The sequence below is a fragment of the Triplophysa dalaica genome, chromosome 2, assembly GCF_015846415.1.
Source record: "Triplophysa dalaica isolate WHDGS20190420 chromosome 2, ASM1584641v1, whole genome shotgun sequence".
NCBI lineage: Eukaryota > Metazoa > Chordata > Actinopteri > Cypriniformes > Nemacheilidae > Triplophysa > Triplophysa dalaica.
Genome location: NC_079543.1, coordinates 14,660,703 through 14,678,199, shown reverse-complemented (window position 1 = coordinate 14,678,199; position 17,497 = coordinate 14,660,703). Strand labels below are relative to the sequence as shown.

At 45.5% G+C, this 17,497-nt stretch overlaps 1 protein-coding gene across 2 annotated transcripts in view; it reads left to right on the top strand.

The window, feature by feature from the left end:
- The window catches only part of itga6b (integrin, alpha 6b), a 118,162-nt gene that overhangs the window by 80,582 nt on the left and 20,083 nt on the right, over positions 1 to 17,497 (top strand). For both annotated transcript variants that reach the window (XM_056763722.1, XM_056763730.1), the window contains exon 13: positions 16,066 to 16,212. In XM_056763722.1, coding sequence (XP_056619700.1) covers positions 16,066 to 16,212 — 147 coding nt within the window. The remainder of the gene's footprint in view (positions 1 to 16,065; positions 16,213 to 17,497) is intronic.

Here is a 17,497-nt window from a genome sequence, read left to right as displayed (position 1 = left end):
AAAAGGTCCTTTTCATGACCAATATTTCTTACAGTTTCCACTCTCATCCAGGAGGGGGGACGGACACAGCCGCTATCTCGGTTGTTGGGCTTCCAGCAAGCTGGGGCGGCCGTTGTGGATCAGTTCTGTCCGCACTGCGGGCGGTGTATGATTCAGACGTTGCGTCACGGGCGACTGTGTTCCCACGGGACTCAGCCGCCAACTCGCTGCTTCCCGTTTCGTGACGGCAGTGGCTACGGCCCTGCCGTTCGCTGCGGGGAGGGGCGAGGGTGATGTGAGGATGTGAGCGTTTTTCGTCAGCCACTGGTTGGCGGATCGTTCGCACCTCGCCTCGTCTGACCGTTCCCAAAGAGACGGTCCCACCATCTTGTTCCTACACCACGCGCCGGAAACGGTGCGTGGTGATGAGATGTTGCAGCTGTGTTCTTGGGTATGACAGACCCATCTTCGAGTCTGACGGCCACGACACCTGTACTGCACGTTGGGGTTCCAGCATGCAGTGGTATCACTTATCCTCAGGTGTGGCGGTCACAGCGGCTACGTTCTCCGGAATGTTGCCTCAACCCCATCTGTTCCCTGTGCGCTACCGCAACCTCGGCAGGTTGAACGCTTCAGCGAACGTCGGGGGTGATCGGGGGTTACCGTATTTTTGTTACTCCGCCAGCTTTGGCTCGCGGTTCCTCCATGTCCTGACACTCTCACCTTGTTCGTCCCCGATGGGCGCTGGTGTACCGTCCCATAGCGGGCAAGACTCTACAACGTGCTCTGTCATAACATCTTATAGTTACCTCCGGTCATCAGATGCGAAGCCCCTTGGAGCTCCCGCCTCCGGGCGGTTGAGCCCAAGAGGAGGCAACGCAGAGATGACGGCCGTGCTTCCCCGGGCCAGAGATGCACGTTGAGCTCACTAGACGTGGAGTATGCCGTTCGCGGCATGCTCCTGTCTGATGCGAACCCCTTAGAGCTCCCGCCTCTAGGCGGTCGAGCACAAGAGGCAAGGCAAAAATGATGGCCGTGCTTCCCCGGACTACCGCGGGCGTCGGGTTGTAGTGGCCTGCCCTCCCTGAAGGCTCGCGGCTGACCCAGAGATCCACTTGGAGCTCATTAGACGTGGAGTATGCCGTCCGCGGCGCGCTCCTGTCTAAAGGGCTCAGGGAGCTATTACTTTCCTGGACAGTGAAGGCAGCAAAGGGCTATGTTGACCAACCAGTTGGACTAGCAGCCGTGGTGCACTACGGATGCTGCCACTTAGAAGAGTCGACCAACTCTCCCTTCCAGGGCATGTAGCTCTTCGACACTCGTGTGGAGGAGTTATAATGCTGTTGGTTAAGCTGCTTTCACCCTGCACGCTATGGCGGTCAATAGGGTCCAAAACGTTATGGCGACCCATTGGGTCATATGCCAGAGCGTTTGGATCTGGTTGATGGGAAGGTCGACCCGGCTGCGCACCGCCACTGGCCTCGCGCCTCAAGCGACAAAGGTCAGGGCGTGTGCCCTGTGTCGGACGATGTCCACGATAGTGGTCCAAGGATCTGTAGCTCAACCTTGCGTGATGAAGCTCCGAAGGTCTGCCTTCCAGGGCACCCCGCAAGCAGGGCTGTATGGTGACACTGTGGAGATATGCTATTGTGAAGAAGCAGACTCTTCCATGACCCGACCATCTATGGATTGCTGAGGTCCCGAGCACAGCCTTCCCACAATCTGTCTCAACTCAACTTTATTTATATAGCGCTTTTTACAATTTTCATTGTTACAAAGCAGCTGTACATGAGACACATTTAATACAAGTATGAATTCTAAAGCAGCCCCCCCGGCCAGGCAGATAGTGCAAAACAATATGCAAACGGTGGTGAGGAACCCAAAACTCCCATCGAGAAAAAAAACCTCAGGGGAACCTAGGCCCAACCAGGGGATTCCAGTTCCCCTCTGGCAAAAGCTGCTGCCTCTGCACAAGCTCAACAGTGCTTGCACAACAAGGCTTAATAAAAATATAAAAATTAAGGATTAAAGATTATCATTAACAATCTAATAGCATTTGAAATGTTGTAGGAAAAACAATGTTGTCGCGTCCTTTATCCAGCTCTATCATCTTAGCACTTGTCAGGTCACCGCTTCCCATTCTCAGCTCTGCCATCAGGTCTGGGCATGAACTGCATCCTGCGGTAACCTTGGAACAAAGAGACAAGACTGGCTGAGAGTAGAGTACTGTTCTGCACTCTTTGATGCAACAAGTACATCATTTGTTGTTGGATGTGTTCCTGGTTCCGGTTGATCTAAATAATGCAGCCTAAATCCTCTGAGGATTAATATTATGGAGGTGTAGTGTATGCAAGATTAAAAAGATGAGTCTTTAGTCTAGATTTAAACTGACAGAGTGTGTCTGCCTCCCGGACCGTGCAGGGAAGAATATTCCAAAGTTTAGGCGCTAGATAAGAAAAGGATCTACCACCTGCACTTGATTTTGAAATTCTAGGTATTACCAACTGACAGGACCCCTTAGAGCGTAATGTACGTGGAGGTCTGTAATACAATAGAAGTTCATTCAAATACTGCGGCGCTAGACCATGTAGGGCTTTATAGGTAATAAGCAAGATCTTAAAGTTAATGCGATGCTTTATAGGTAACCAGTGCAAGGTTGACAGAACCGGGGTTATATGCTCATACTTTTTTGTACGTGTAAGAACTCGAGCTGCCGCGTTTTGAACCAGTTGCAGTTTTTGTAATAGGCCCGCAGGGCATCCACCTAGAAGTGCATTACAGTAATCTAGTCTTGATGTCATGAATGCATGAATTAATTTCTCTGCATCTGACAGTGACAGCATATGACGTAATTTAGATATATTCTTAAAATGGAAAAATGCAATTTTACAGGTGTTTGCGACATGGCTTTCAAATGAGAGAGTACTGTCGAATACAACGCCAAGATTCTTAGCTGATGACGAGGATTTTATGGAGCATCCGTCAATCGTTAAGCAGTATACTTGGTTGTTACGCATAGCAGTTTTCGGTCCAGTAAGTAACACTTCTGTTTTGTCCGAGTTTAGTAGTAAAAAATTGTTACTCATCCACATTTTTAAGTCAACTATGCAATCCTTTATTCGATGAAACTGTTGGGTTTCATGAGGCATCGAGGAAATATAAAGTTGAGTATCATCAGCATAACAGTGAAATCTAATTCCGTGTCGCTTTATTATATCTCCTAGAGGTAGCATGTATAATGCGAAGAGCAGGGGTCCCAAGACTGAGCCTTGTGGTACACCGTACTGGACTTGTGATTTGCGGGACACCTCATTGTTTATTGCTACAAATTGAAAACGGTCGGATAAATAAGACTTAAACCATTTCAATGCTATTCCGTTAATGCCGACGTAATTTTCGAGTCTATGTAGAAGTATGCTGTGGTCAATGGTGTCAAATGCAGCACTGAGGTCTAGCAGCACCAATAACGAAATACAGCCACGGTCAGACGCTAAAAGCAGATCATTTGTAACTCTGATCAAAGCAGTCTCTGTACTGTGACATGCTCGAAATCCAGACTGGAATTCATCATTAATGTCATTCCTTTGGATGAAGGAGCATAATTGAGTTGAAACTACTTTTTCCAGAACTTTAGATATAAAAGGTAAATTCGATATAGGCCTGTAATTCCCTAGTTCTTTAGGGTCGAGTTTTTTTTTTTTTAAAAGAGGCCTTATAACAGCCACCTTAAATGCTTTAGGCACATGTCCTAATGTCAAAGATGAGTTAATAATACTAAGAAGAGGATCTATAATTTCGGGGAGCATTTCTTTCAGTAGTTTTGTAGGTATAGGGTCTAGCATGCATGTTGATGATTTAGATGATCTAATGATTTTAGACAGTTCATCGTGATCTACTGTAGAAAATAATTGCAATTTCTCCTTAGGGGTGCTGTAGTTAGTTTGTTCAGCGGATTTCACTACAGGTTGCATTGTTATAATTTTTCCTCTTATATCTTGGATTTTACTCGTGAAGTAGTTCATAAATTCATCACTGTTATGCTGATAATCAGAATCTGACGTCGATGACGACTTATTTTTTGTTAATTTAGCCACGGTGTTAAATAAGAACCTAGGGTTGTTATGGTTTTCCTCTATTAGTGTTGAAAAGTAGGCGGATCTAGACGTTTTTATTGCATTCCTGTAATTTCGAGTACTATCCTTCCATGCTATACGAAATACCTCTAAATTCGCTTTCTTAATGTTGAGCTCCATTTTACGGGATGCTTTTTTTAGAGTCTGAGTGTGTTCATTATACCACGGTGTTGGGCTGCTATTTTTTTATTTTCTTTAAACGCAGAGGAGCAATTGTGTCTTATATTTCTGAGAACGTTGAGTTAAAATTTTCAATAGTAGTGTCAAAATCGTCAACGTTATTACTCATGCTAGATATTTTAGACAATTCAGGCAGATTATCGAGAAAAGCATCTTTGGTAGTTGAAGTAATCGTTCTACCATATTTGTAACAAGGAGTTTGATTTGCAGCCGTAGGCCATTGAAGTAAACATAATATCAGATAATGATCCGAAATATCTTCACTCTGCTGAACGATTTTAACATCGTCCACATTTATACCATAAGAAAGTATTAAATCTAAAGTATGATTACGAAGGTGAGTGGGTCCTGACACATGTTGACTAACGCCCATGGAGTTAAGAGTGTCTTTGAAAGCCAGTCCCAAGGCATCTGTATCATTCAATTCAATTCAATTCAAGTTTATTTATATAGCGCTTTTCACAATGTGTATTGTTTCAAAGCAGCTTTACAGGGGCAAACAGGAAAAACAGAAAAGTTAAAACACAGCACAGTGCATGGTATTTATACAACGAGTAAGTTCATTCTAATAAATAACATCTAATTTCTAAATAAATAAGTAAATAAATGAATGAATGCAGTCTCCCGGTGAGCAGGCCAACACTGCCCTGCTGTGGAGAGGAACCCAAACTCCAATGATTGATTAATGGAGAAAAAAACCTCGGGAGAAACCAGGCTCAACCGGGAGGGCCAGATCCCCTCTGACGTGTCATAGCTGCACTCAGACTGCTGACGTGTGGTTTAGGTTTAGCATTTAATACCAAATATTGTAACTTCAGCATTAATAAGACAAATAGTCCGTCTTTGCTCTTGGTTGGGGATGTAGTGGTCTGAGCTGGGATGGTCCGATGGTCATATTTCTCTTGGCAGCTGGTGGAATTGCCTTAGATGGAGCTGGGATGGTCAGTCAGTCTGCAGCTGTATCTGGTGTAATCTCAAATTGGGGATGGGCATCTGTCGGTCGTCTGGACATGGTGGAACTTCTTCCTACCTCGGGATGGGCATCCCGAGGCAGAGGCGGAAAGAGAATAAAGAGAATAATTAGCGTAGCTGCTGTTCATTAACTATGCATTAAGTGAAAGCTTGGCTGAAAAGATGTGTCTTTAATCTAGATTTAAATTGGGAGAGTGTGTCTGACCCTCGAATAGTATCAGGAAGGCTATTCCAGAGTTTAGGTGCTACGTATGAGAAAGCTCGTCCACCTTTGGTGGATTTTGTTATTCTAGGTGTTGTCAAAAGTCCTAAGTTTTGAGATCTCAGCGAGCGTGATGGGTTGTAACGTGATAAAAGCTCTGTTAAGTAAGTAGGTGCTAAACCGTTCAGGGCTTTGTAAGTAATTAAAATAATTTTAAAATCAATGCGATACTTAATGGGTAGCCAGTGAAGCGATGATAAAACTGGGGTTATGTGATCGTATTTTCTTGACCTAGTAAGAACCCTGGCAGCTGCATTCTGAACTAACTGTAGTTTGTTTATCGATGATACAGGACAACCACTAAGTAGAGCATTACAATAGTCAAGCCGTGAGGTCACAAATGCATGAATAAGCTTTTCTGCGTCTGCAACACATAAACTATCTTGTAATTTGGCAACATTTCTAAGGTGGAAGAAGGCTGTTTTTGTGATATTTGAGATGTGATTTTTAAATGACAGGTTGCCGTCTAATATAACGCCTAGGTCTTTAACTGTATTTGTTGGAGTAACAGTGCAGCTTTCAATTTGCAGGCTGTAATCGGAGATATTCTGTTTACTTAATTTTGGTGCTATAAGTAATATTTCTGTTTTGCTAGAATTTAAATGGAGGAAATTACTAGTCATCCAATGTTTTATGTCCTCGATGCACTCTGCCAGTTTGGATAGCTTAAAGGAATCATCTGGTCTTGATGAGATATATAGCTGAGTATCATCTGCATAACAGTGGAAGCTAATTCCATGTTTTCTAATAATGTTGCCGAGGGGCAGCATGTATATGGAGAAAAGCAAGGGTCCTAAAACCGATCCCTGAGGTAATCCATAATTGACTTGCGTAAGATTTGACGATTTCCCATTTAAATGGACGTATTGATATCGGTCTGTTAAGTAAGATCTGAACCATTGCAGTGCCTGTCCCTGAATACCGATATAATGGTGTAAACGATCTAGTAGTATTTTATGGTCTACAGTATCGAAAGCAGGACTACGGTCAAGCAGGACTAATAGTGAGATGTTACCTTTATCTGAAGCAATAAGAAGGTCATTTGTAATTCTAACGAGCGCAGTTTCAGTGCTGTGATGCGGTCTAAAGCCAGACTGAAACTTTTCGTGCATGTCATTATTTTGTAGGAAGGTACACAGTTGAGTTGACACTACTTTTTCTAGTATTTTAGACAAGTACGGGAGTTTTGAAATCGGTCTATAGCTTCCAAGTTCATTTGGGTCTAAATTTGTTTATTTTGATAAGAGGCTTAATAACAGCCAGCTTAAAGGGTCCTGGGACATGTCCTAGATTAATAGACGAGTTGATTATGTTACAAATGGGCTCAATTACAGCAGGTAGTAACTCTTTTAATAAAGTAGTCGGAATGGGGTCTAATAAGCATGTCGTCGGTTTGGATGTTGCAATAATTTTAATTAAATCTTCCTGATTTATAGGAGAAAAACACTCTAGCTTTTCTTTTTGGGTGACGGTTGAAACTAATTCTTCCGACAAACTTGGAGGTTTGGTTTTAGCTATGTTGTCTCGTATTATTTCAATTTTCTCAGTAAAAAACTTCATGAATTCATTGCTACCAAGGTGCGGCGGAATACCCAGGTCTGTTTGTTTGTTATTTTGGCAATTGTACTAAATAAAAACCTTGGATTGTTTTTGTTATTTTCTATGAGGTTACGGAAGTGCTCGGCTTTTGCTGCTTTTAGTGCCTTTTTGTAACAGCTTGCACTCTCTTTCCATGCAATTTTAAAGACCTCTAATTGGGTTTGTTTCCATTTTCGCTCCAGTTTACGCGTTTCTCTTTTTAGGGCGCGAGTGGTGTTATTATACCATGGTGCTATGTTCTTTTCATTTATCCTTTTTGACTTCATAGGTGCGACCGCTTCTAATGTATTAGAGAAAATAGTGCCCATGTTGCTGGTCATGTCATCGAGCAATTTTATATTCGTTGGAAAGGTTATTAGAGAAGTCAGATCTGGCAAGTTCTTTACGAAACTATCTTTAGTAGTTGAGGTGATTGTTCTACCTTGTCGATAACGAGATATACAACTGATTTCTGCAGTGCGCAGTGTACATGTTATAAGATGGTGATCGGAAACATCATCGCTTTGAGGTATAATATCGATATTGGTTAGATCGGCTCCGTGAGATATAATCAAGTCTAGGGTATGATTAAGGCGATGAGTAGGTCTATTGATGTATTGTGTTACACCACAAGAGTCTAGTAGTTCTTTAAACGCCACAGCTAATGGATCGTTAGCACTGTCTACATGGATATTAAAATCTCCAACAATCAGTACTTTATCGACGTTAACCAATAGATCCGATAAGAAGTCTGCGAACTCTATCAGAAAATTAGTGTAAGGCCCAGGGGGTCTATACACAGTAACCAATGTAAGAGAGACCAATGATTTTTTACTTTTGTTTGGAACTGTTATGTTCAACGCAAGCATTTCAAATGATTTAAATGTATGCATTGTTCTCCGAGTAACGGTAAGAAAGTCTCTAAAGATTGTTGCGACACCACCACCTCGACCAACCGGACGTGGCTCATGAATATAACCGTAGCTTGGAGGAGTAGACTCATTTAGACCAAAATAATCATTTGGCTTAAGCCAGGTTTCAGTGAGGCAAAGTATATCAAAACTGTTGTCTGTGATCATTTCATTTACAATAACTGCTTTTGGATTTAGTGATCTAATATTAAGTAGCCCAAACTTTAGGCGTTGGTTTTGCTCATTAAATATATTGTCTTTTGGTTTAATCATGATAAGATTTTTTCTCTGACTTTTAAATAAATTATTATTTGGTTGTATTATTCGGGGGACAGACACAGTCTCTATGCATTTGAAAGCAGTAACATTCTTAACAGTTGGGTGAGAAGAACACAGACTGTAGTTAAAATTTGTACTTATTAGTCAAATGGTGCGTAGCGTCTTTGAGATGTTGTCAGACAGAATTTCCGCTCCAATGCTGCTGGGGTGCAGCCCGTCGGGGCGGAAAAGCCTAGGTCGCTCCCAGAACAGATCAAAATTATTTACAAAGAGCAGCTTCTGTTCAATACACCATGACATTAACCAATTATTAAGCGTAAATAGTCTACTGAACTTTTCGTTCCCTCGTCGGTAAGTAGGAAGCGGCCCTGATACGATGATCCTCGCCGTGGGCGATGCGTTGCGAACAGTATCGACCAGACTCCTGAAGTCCCTCTTCAGGATCTCCGACTGCCGCATTCTCACATCATTCACCCCCGCGTGCAGAACTACGGCTCCTACTCTTGCATCCTCCTTCAGAATCGCAGTTACCTGCGCAGAGACATCGAGAACACGGGCGCCAGGAAAACAGTGCGTGCGTACCTTACCTTCATTGAAGGAGGCGCGTACGTTCCGGACGATTGAGTCTCCGATGACCACAGCGTTGGATTTCGTCTCGCAGAGGGCGGCATAGCGATTTCTCGTAGAAATCTCGAAGACCGGTCGCGGCGGTGGGGGAGAGGTCATCGCTCCGGTCCTGGATTTCGCCTTCCGCCGTGTGTGTGCAGGTGCAGGTGTGAAGTTCATTTCGGCTCGTCGTGATCTTGAAGCCTGGGCTCTGTGCATAGAAACACACGGAGTAGAAGTGATAGGAGTATTACAATCACGTCGAACACTTACCGCAGCTTTGCGAGCGTCAGCCCGGGATGTTTCCATCGCCGTTTTACGTTCTCGCAGACGTGTTTGCCTCTCGAGTAGATCGTGGATCTGCTTCTCCAATATTTCCAGTTCTGACTGAAGTGCGAAGAAAGATTCATCATCTGCACTCAAAGGTAACGTTAAACACATATCTGAATCATTAGCAATTAGTGGTGTCATAATGAGAACAGTGAGTTAAGCAGTAAAGGCAATATTCAGAAACTAAAGGCTGGGAATGCTAACAGCCTGAGTGCTAATAGCGAATGATCGTATAAAACAAATCTATCTGTGCGTTATATGACGATATTTGGTATGGGATACACTTAAGGATAGGTTTAACCCTCTGTGAGTTATCAATTTACAATATAAATATTAAGAAATAACAGGAATAAACGATATATTTAGAAAATATATCATTGTCTACATGGATATTAAAGTCACCGACGACAAGGACTCTATCTGCGGCCAGTACTAGTTCTGATAAGAACCCACCAAAATCTTTAATAAAATCTGTGTGATGCCCTGGAGGCCTATATACAATAGCTAGAATAAATTTTAAAAATGTTTTGTCCTTAGTATTAGGTGTTGATACGTGAAGTACCATGACTTCAAAAGAATTGTATTTAAAATTAGACTTCTGAGAGGTAATAAAAGAATTCTTGTAAAGTGCAGCGACACCTCCCCCTCTACCTTTTAGACGAGGCTCGTGTTTATAGTAATAATCATGGGGAACGGATTCATTTAGAGTAATAAAATCATCTGGCTTTAGCCATGTTTCTGTCAAACAAAGCATGTCTATTTTATGATCGGTTATCAAATCGTTAACAAAAAGTGCTTTATTTGAGAGAGATCTAATATTAAGCAATCCGAGTCGTAACAGCTGATTATCTGTATTTTGTTCATGTTTGATTTGTTTAACATTTATTAAATTACTTTCAAGAGGTTTACACAATATCTTATGTTTGCTAATCCGGGGGACAGACACAGTCTCTATTTTATGTTGTTTGTAAGAAGGGATTATTACATGTTGTATATTTTGTGTATTCTGTAACACGAGACGGCAAGCAGACAGTTGGTTAAGCCATTCTGTCTCCTTCCTGACCTGGGCCCTAGGTAGTCAGACTTTAGCATTATTAAGACTGTGTGCCAAATTTCTAGAGAGGAGGGAAACCCCATCGCAGGAGGGATGGAGACCAGCTCGTTTCAACAGGTCAGGTCTGCCCTCAAAACTCTTCCAGTTATTTATAAAATCTATATTATTCTGCAGGCACCACTCAGACAACCAGCCATTTAGTGATGATAATCTGCTATAAATCTCATCACCACGGTAAGCAGTAAGGGGGCCAGAGAATATTACAGTGTCTGACATCGTTTTTGCGAGCTCACACACCTCTTTAATATTATCTTTAGTGATCTCCGATTGACGGAGTCTAACATCATTTGTGCCGACATGAATAACAATCTTACTGTATTTACGATTAGCCTTAGCCAGCACATTTAAATTTGACTTGATGTCAGGCGCTCTGGCTCCCGGTAAACATTTGACTATGGTGGCTGGTGTCTCTATGATAACGTTCCGGACAATAGAATCACCGATCACTAGGGCACTTTCAGCAGGTTTCTCAGTCGGTGCGTCACTGAGCGGGGCAAACCTGTTCGAGACTTTAATCGGAACGGTTGAGTGATGTTTTGTCCTGCGACTATGCCGTCTCACCGTCACAAAGTTTCCCAGCTGCAGGGGATTTTCAACCGGAACCGAGCTGTGTGCGCTAACATTGCTCGCATCCGAAGTGTTTTCTACAGTCCTAACACTCTTACTATCCTCAAATATAGATTGGATGCGAGACTCTAATTCTAAGATCTTCTCCGTCAGCCTAACTACTTCCCTGCATTTATCACATGTAAAACCCTCGCCGCTGACAGAGAAGGCTAAACTAAACATATGACATGATGTGCAAGTAACAACAATAGGAATAGAAGCCATAACTCACCGGGTATGAAGTGCAATCCTAACTTACCAAGGTTGCTTGATGAGTCTTAGTATATACGCTTAAAAAGAGAAACAGTTAGCACACAAGACAAATAGGGGGAGATGATATTCCACACTGTAAACAGAAGGCAAGCTAACACGCTAATATGCTAGCGGCGTTACGCTTCAATTAATATAGATTTAGAAAATAAAGTTATAAATAATTTGGCAACGACAATGATAGGTAACTATAGTAAAATACACTAATATTTAGACCAGGAACAAATGTGATGTGAAGCAAGTGTCAGAGGATACAAACTAGCCGCCGGCAGCGATGCAATCAGGTGTGCAACATAAACTACAGATTTACAATATGCAACTTGATTGTGACACCTCCCCGAGGTGGCTCCTCTGATACTGGGCCCTCCAAGGATGGCCCGTCAGAGATGCAGAGCCTTGCAGGAGGAGGCCTCTATCCTGTTTGGTAACCGCCTCAAAGCGGCCCTGACTGGAGACCCGTGGGGATAGAGAGTACACTCTCTCTCTGGGCTTCCCCCCAGTGATATCGCTGCCTTCCGCAATCTCCACGTAACGTGGAGTCGGCCGGCGGTAACACCAAGCAGGTAAGTAGGCAGAGCAGTCACTCAGCCACTAACCAGACTCCCACGGCACGGTGAAGCAGATCATCCTCCGGTTTTTCAACCACGGTTCTTGGGCGCTAGATGCACCAGCCCGTTACACAAGCTAGAGGACGATCCATCTCGGTTATGCCATCCATTTTCGCCAGGCACCCGCCAAGTTCGGGGCATTCTCCTCTAGGGGGAAGCTCCTGTGTTCAGGCCGAGGTTGCTGCTTCTGGCGGAAAGTGCAGTCGAACCTGTCTCTCTAACCGAGATGTCTTCCGGGCCAGTCTTCATAGTGCCTTTAGGGGGGGGGAGGCTGCGCCCCTCTCTGTATCGAGCTGATACAGAAGCGAATCTTGGCGACAAGATTGGTTGTGGCAATCGACCCGTAGGACCCTTGCTCTTACCTCTCCTCCCTTCCGCGACAGGTCGTGTTGAAGGAAGAACGTATCAGTACTAGGTCGATACCTGTCTCCGCTTACGGTCACGGGGACCTTGTGCTTCGGCACCTAGACCTTCTGGCCTACGGGTTAACTGGGAAAGAGCAAGCTCTCCCCAAAAGAGCGGGAGCTCCTCTTATCTCGGTTTGGAACTAGACTCTGCCCTTATGCAGCATGCTCACCTACGAGTTTCTGCAATCGGTGCTGAACTGGATGAATCTGGTCAGCCGGACTCCGGGTCCCACTGATCACTTTCAGAGGCTCCTGGGCACGTGGTGTCCTCGACGGGTAACCCGCTTGAGTTGATGCACGTACAGCCACTCCAGCACTGGCCTCAGAGTCAGGTTCCTGGGATGGCGGCACACCGGCACCAGACGGATTGGGCTACGCCTCAGTGTCTACACACTAGGCTAGGCTAGGCCTCTCGTGCAGGACAAAGACGTGCTAGGCCGGTCGGTCAGCACGACTGCCGTGGCGTACATCAATAGCATAGGATCACAGCAGATGCCACAACTCGCCCGATGCCTCCTCTTACGGAGATAGCAGGATGATCAATCCCTGCGGGCCAGGTTATCCCTGGCAAACTGAACCAGACAGCCGTTGCGCTCTCTCGTCAGTGAATGCCTCGGAGAGTGGCGACTCCATCCTCGCACAGTCCAGCTCTTAGGGGACCAGTGTGGCCAGGATCAGATCCTGTTGGCAACCCAGAATCCCCTTTTTCCCACTTTGGTACCCCCTGACGGGTACCTTAGCACACAGCTGGCCGCGGGACAATCGGAAGTACGACTTCCCCCAGGAGCCTCCTTGCACAGGGCCTGTGCAAAGTCAGAGAAGAGTGGCTTCAGGTACTGTTGTTGCGCCTTACTGGCCCAACCAGACTTGACTCTCAGACTTCTCAGTTCTGATGACAGCCCCCTCTGGCTGATTCCCCTGACGAAGCCTTCTCACAGGGGAAGGGCATGGTTGGCACCACAGGCCAGGCCTCTGGAATCTCGATGCCTGACCTTCGGATGGGACCAGGAGGCCTTGAGTGGCTTGCAGTGACGGTTGACTGTCCTGCCGGAGCCCCACCACTAGGCGTGTGCACGCTTATAAGTGGCGCCACTTCTTGCCCTGGTGTTCTCCCCAAGCGAGAACCCACGGAGTTGCTTGACCCGGTCAGTGTTAACCCATCAGAGATCAGAGAGTAATCTCTCCCCATCCACGTTGAGAGTGTATGCAGCCGCTATTGCCGCTCATCACGATCGCGCTGGAGGGTAGTTTCTTGGTTAACATAGCCTGGTCACCAGGTTCTTCAGGAGCGCGACTCCGGCCTTTGGGCCTGTGAGCCCCTCGGAGACGCCTCTTGTCCTTCTTACGATGAAGGCCACTCTTGATAACGCTTGCCTCTACAAGAGGGTAGGGACCTCCAGCATTCTTCGTGTCCTATGGGTGCCTGGAAATTGGGCGATGAGTCTCTTTGAGACACTGGTCCGGTTACGTGCCAAAGGTTCCCACACTCCCTTCCGGGTTCAGGTGGTGAACCTGCAGGCGCTCCCCTCGGGGGAGAAAGACCCATCCTCCTACTTGTTGAGTCCAGCACACTGCGCCTCTACTTGGACCGCACACAGAGCCTTTAGCTCTGAGCAGCTCTTGTCTGTTCAGAAGACAGCACCAGGGGAGGGCTGTCTCAGACAGAGGCTGGCGCGTTGTATTTTGGGGGCCACGGCGTACCAATCCCAGGATCAACCGTGCCCACTCGCAGTGAGAGCCCACTCCACCGGAGCAGGGCCTCCTCGTGGACACCGGCCCAAGGCGCCCCTCTGGCAGACATGTGTAGCTACAGGTTGGGCTACACCCAGTACCTTTTTGAGGCTTTACAACCTCCGAAAGGAACCAGTGTCCTACACCCTAATATGTAGGACAGACATCTGACCTGGGCGTACGCCTGTGAAAGCGCCTTCTTCCCTCTTCAGGTAAGTACAGTGCACTTTGTAGTCTCCCTATTTCCCCCCCATTGGGTGAAGTATAGGCATTCCATCCATCAGCAATCTGGTAACGGCCAGGTTGGAGCGGTCTGTTAGAACCAAGTCCAGTAATGGCAGTGTCGCCCCTACTTAGGTGGACCCCTTTACTAGGACTATTGCCTCATACGTAGTGACTCCCCCGTTGGATAGTACTGTATGTCGATTTCTTCACACCTGATTCCCCTGTTGGCGAATCTGTGACCTCCCCTCCGGTGGCACACCCACCTGGGTTGGCCCCCTACGGCTGGGAATTTTCGTATGTGATCTCCTTCGGGAGCCCATGTCAGTATTCCACATGTTACCTCCCATACGGCAGGATGTGGTCTCCATAACACGCTCTCCAAGAGGAGAGCAGTTTTTTTCCCAGTGTAACGGCTCCGGACGGCGCCTTACTTACAAGACGAACGCCCTGTCTGTGATGACTGTCAGTACAGGCTTCTCAGTATGTTCACTACTACTCACTGGAAGGTTACATTTCGCTGCACGGCTCACAGTGTCGCTCAGCTCGAGGTCGTAATACGGCTCAGCGCCGTGGCATGTTTAGATATATCCCCAGTCTGTTTCTCAACACAACGTCGAGAGACCGACTGAAGGGGAGCGTCTCGGTTACGTCTGTAACCTTCGTTTCCTGATGGAGGGAACGAGACGTTGTGTCTTCATGCCACAGCACTTTGCCAATCAGCTGCAAGGAGCACCTCTCAGGTTCCTCAGCACGAAGGGTGATGAATGACCGCCGCCATCTTCGTTTTATACCCGTATGTACAGGGCGGAGACTGGCGTGGGCGGGCCATTGGCCAATCCCCATTGGCGTTTTAGTTTTATCTCGGAGATGATAGGTTCTCAGAATCAAACCCCAGTCTGTCTCTCAACACAACGTCAAGTTACAGACGTAACCGAGACGTTATCTCATTTTGAAACCAAACTCTTCACATATCTACTAAAGTTATGTTTTATTTATATATCGTTACGCCTAGACGTATATTTAATAGAGTGAAACAGTTAGAAAAGCTGCATTAGACTACAGCTCGAGCTCCAAGGTTTCTCAGAATAACAGCACTTTTACAGCCGGCTAACAAGACTCTGTAAACTGCGTGTCTATATAAAAGGTGTTTTATTGTGTATGAACTGACTCTGAGGACTTCACACTTGGAATTACTCGCAAGTGCACATCTGTAGACAGCGTCACATGGGGTATCACTGACTTAAGTGACAACAGGTGGTAAAGGAAAGGTTAGATGGAAAGCCTTAATATGGAGATGGACAGGGTGTGTTTTATGCATGCGGCTGCTCATTTAGAATATTCCAAATTCACTAACATCAGGACTTCATGAGAAGTTCAAATATAAATACGAAAAATCGCTTATTATTGAATGAGACCCAGTGTCCTTGTTTGTCACATCGATAACACAAGCTTATTTCTTTTTTTTTAATTGAAAACTTGTGCTTAGACTCATATTATTCTGATGTTTAGAACAAACACATTCTGTGATAGTTTAAATGTGACACCCATAAGGTAAAATGTCACATTCATAGCGCTGGAATTACCTAGGTACAGCTTCCATTTTGAAGCAATTACAGAGCAACAATTTGTAATGTAGTAAAAAAGTAAGTATTGCAACCTAGAGGTAATTAAATATACATGGTGGGGGTGGTATCCCGCATAGGGAATGCAAGATTTTTTCAATTTAGATAGATTTAACATTTCCTTTAGTCTAGGACTAGCCTAAAACCCTCCACCGTAAACCACCCCAGTATTTACTAAACCATACAATACATACAGACCCAAAAATTATGTTAATGTTTTATTATTTATACAAGTATTTTGTAAATTCACAGGAAAGCATAAGAGATAAGCTTAGAGGCATCCCCATTGAGGTGTCAATGGCACTTGTAAACCCATCATCAAGCAGAAGTAGACAGAGTGGTCTCCCGTCCCTGCTTCCCATACTGGACTCTACACAAGAATCCACTACTGTGACCAAGGTAAGCGCACAAAGACATAATCCAAAGACATGAAATGAGAAGTCCTCTTAACTCGGCAGAGGGGAATATTGTGACTCACTTACGATTTAAATCCCTGTTGGGGGGTCTGGGGGCATACTACCCCATAATATTTTTTTGTGATTTTTGAGTTAAATTGATGCATTCTGACAATAAAAAAAAAAAAATTGCTTAAAACTAAAATCGCCAGGGTTGACTGTATACCTAAAACCACCAGCGGGTAAAATTTACACATGGACATAAATATTGTTTAGATTTTGCTAAAAACACACTTAATATGTCACTTTTTTTTGACTCTCATCAAAAAAGTAATGTCTAGAGACATGATAAGATTAATGAAATGTCTGTAATTTCTGTAACCTCAGTTCCCTTTCTGTCGGTCTCTCGACGTTGTGTCGAACCAACAGATGGTGTTCACCCTTGAGAACCTATCACTTCGACTGGTTTTGAAACAGGCCAATGAAATTGGCGAGTGAAATTTGCCTATGGTCCAGCGTATGGTCATACCGCCTCTCTGCTGACGCACCCTAACCCCCTGGTCTTCAATGACCTTTCTACGGACAGGGGTCCCACTTGGGCAGGTTACAAGCCGCACTGTGGTGACGACCGACGCCTCCCTGCAGGGTTGGGGTTCAGTGTCCAACGGGCATGCAGTGTCAGGGCAATGGAGGGGCCCCCGCCTGCACTGGCATATCAATTGCCTAGAGTTGTTGGATGTGCTTCTTGCACTAAAGAGGCTACAACCTCTTGTGCAGGACAAGCATGTGCTGGTCCGGTCGGACAGCACAGCTGCTGTAGCGCACATCAATCATCAGGGTGGCATACACTCACGGCAGTAAACACGACTCACCCGACGCCTCCTGTGGAGTCACCAGGTGATCCGCTCCCTGAGAGCCACATACATCCCAGGCAACCTGAACCAGACAGCCGAAGCGCTCTCTCGTCAGTTGACACCTTGGGGAGAGTTGAGACTCCATCCCCGTGCAGTCCAGCTCATTTGGGTGCCGTTTGGGCAGGATCAGGTAGACCTGTTTGTTTCCCTAGACACCACCTATTGCCCGCTATGGTATTCCCTGTCCGAGGCCCCCCTCGGCACTGAAGTTCTAGAACACAACTGGCTGCAGGACAAGCGGAAGTACGCCTTCCCCCCAGTGAGCCTCATCGCACAGACACTGTGCAAGGTCAGGGAAGAGGAGCATCAAGTCCTACTAATTGCGCTACACTAACCAGACTTGGTTCTCAGAGCTAATGCTTCTGACGACAACTC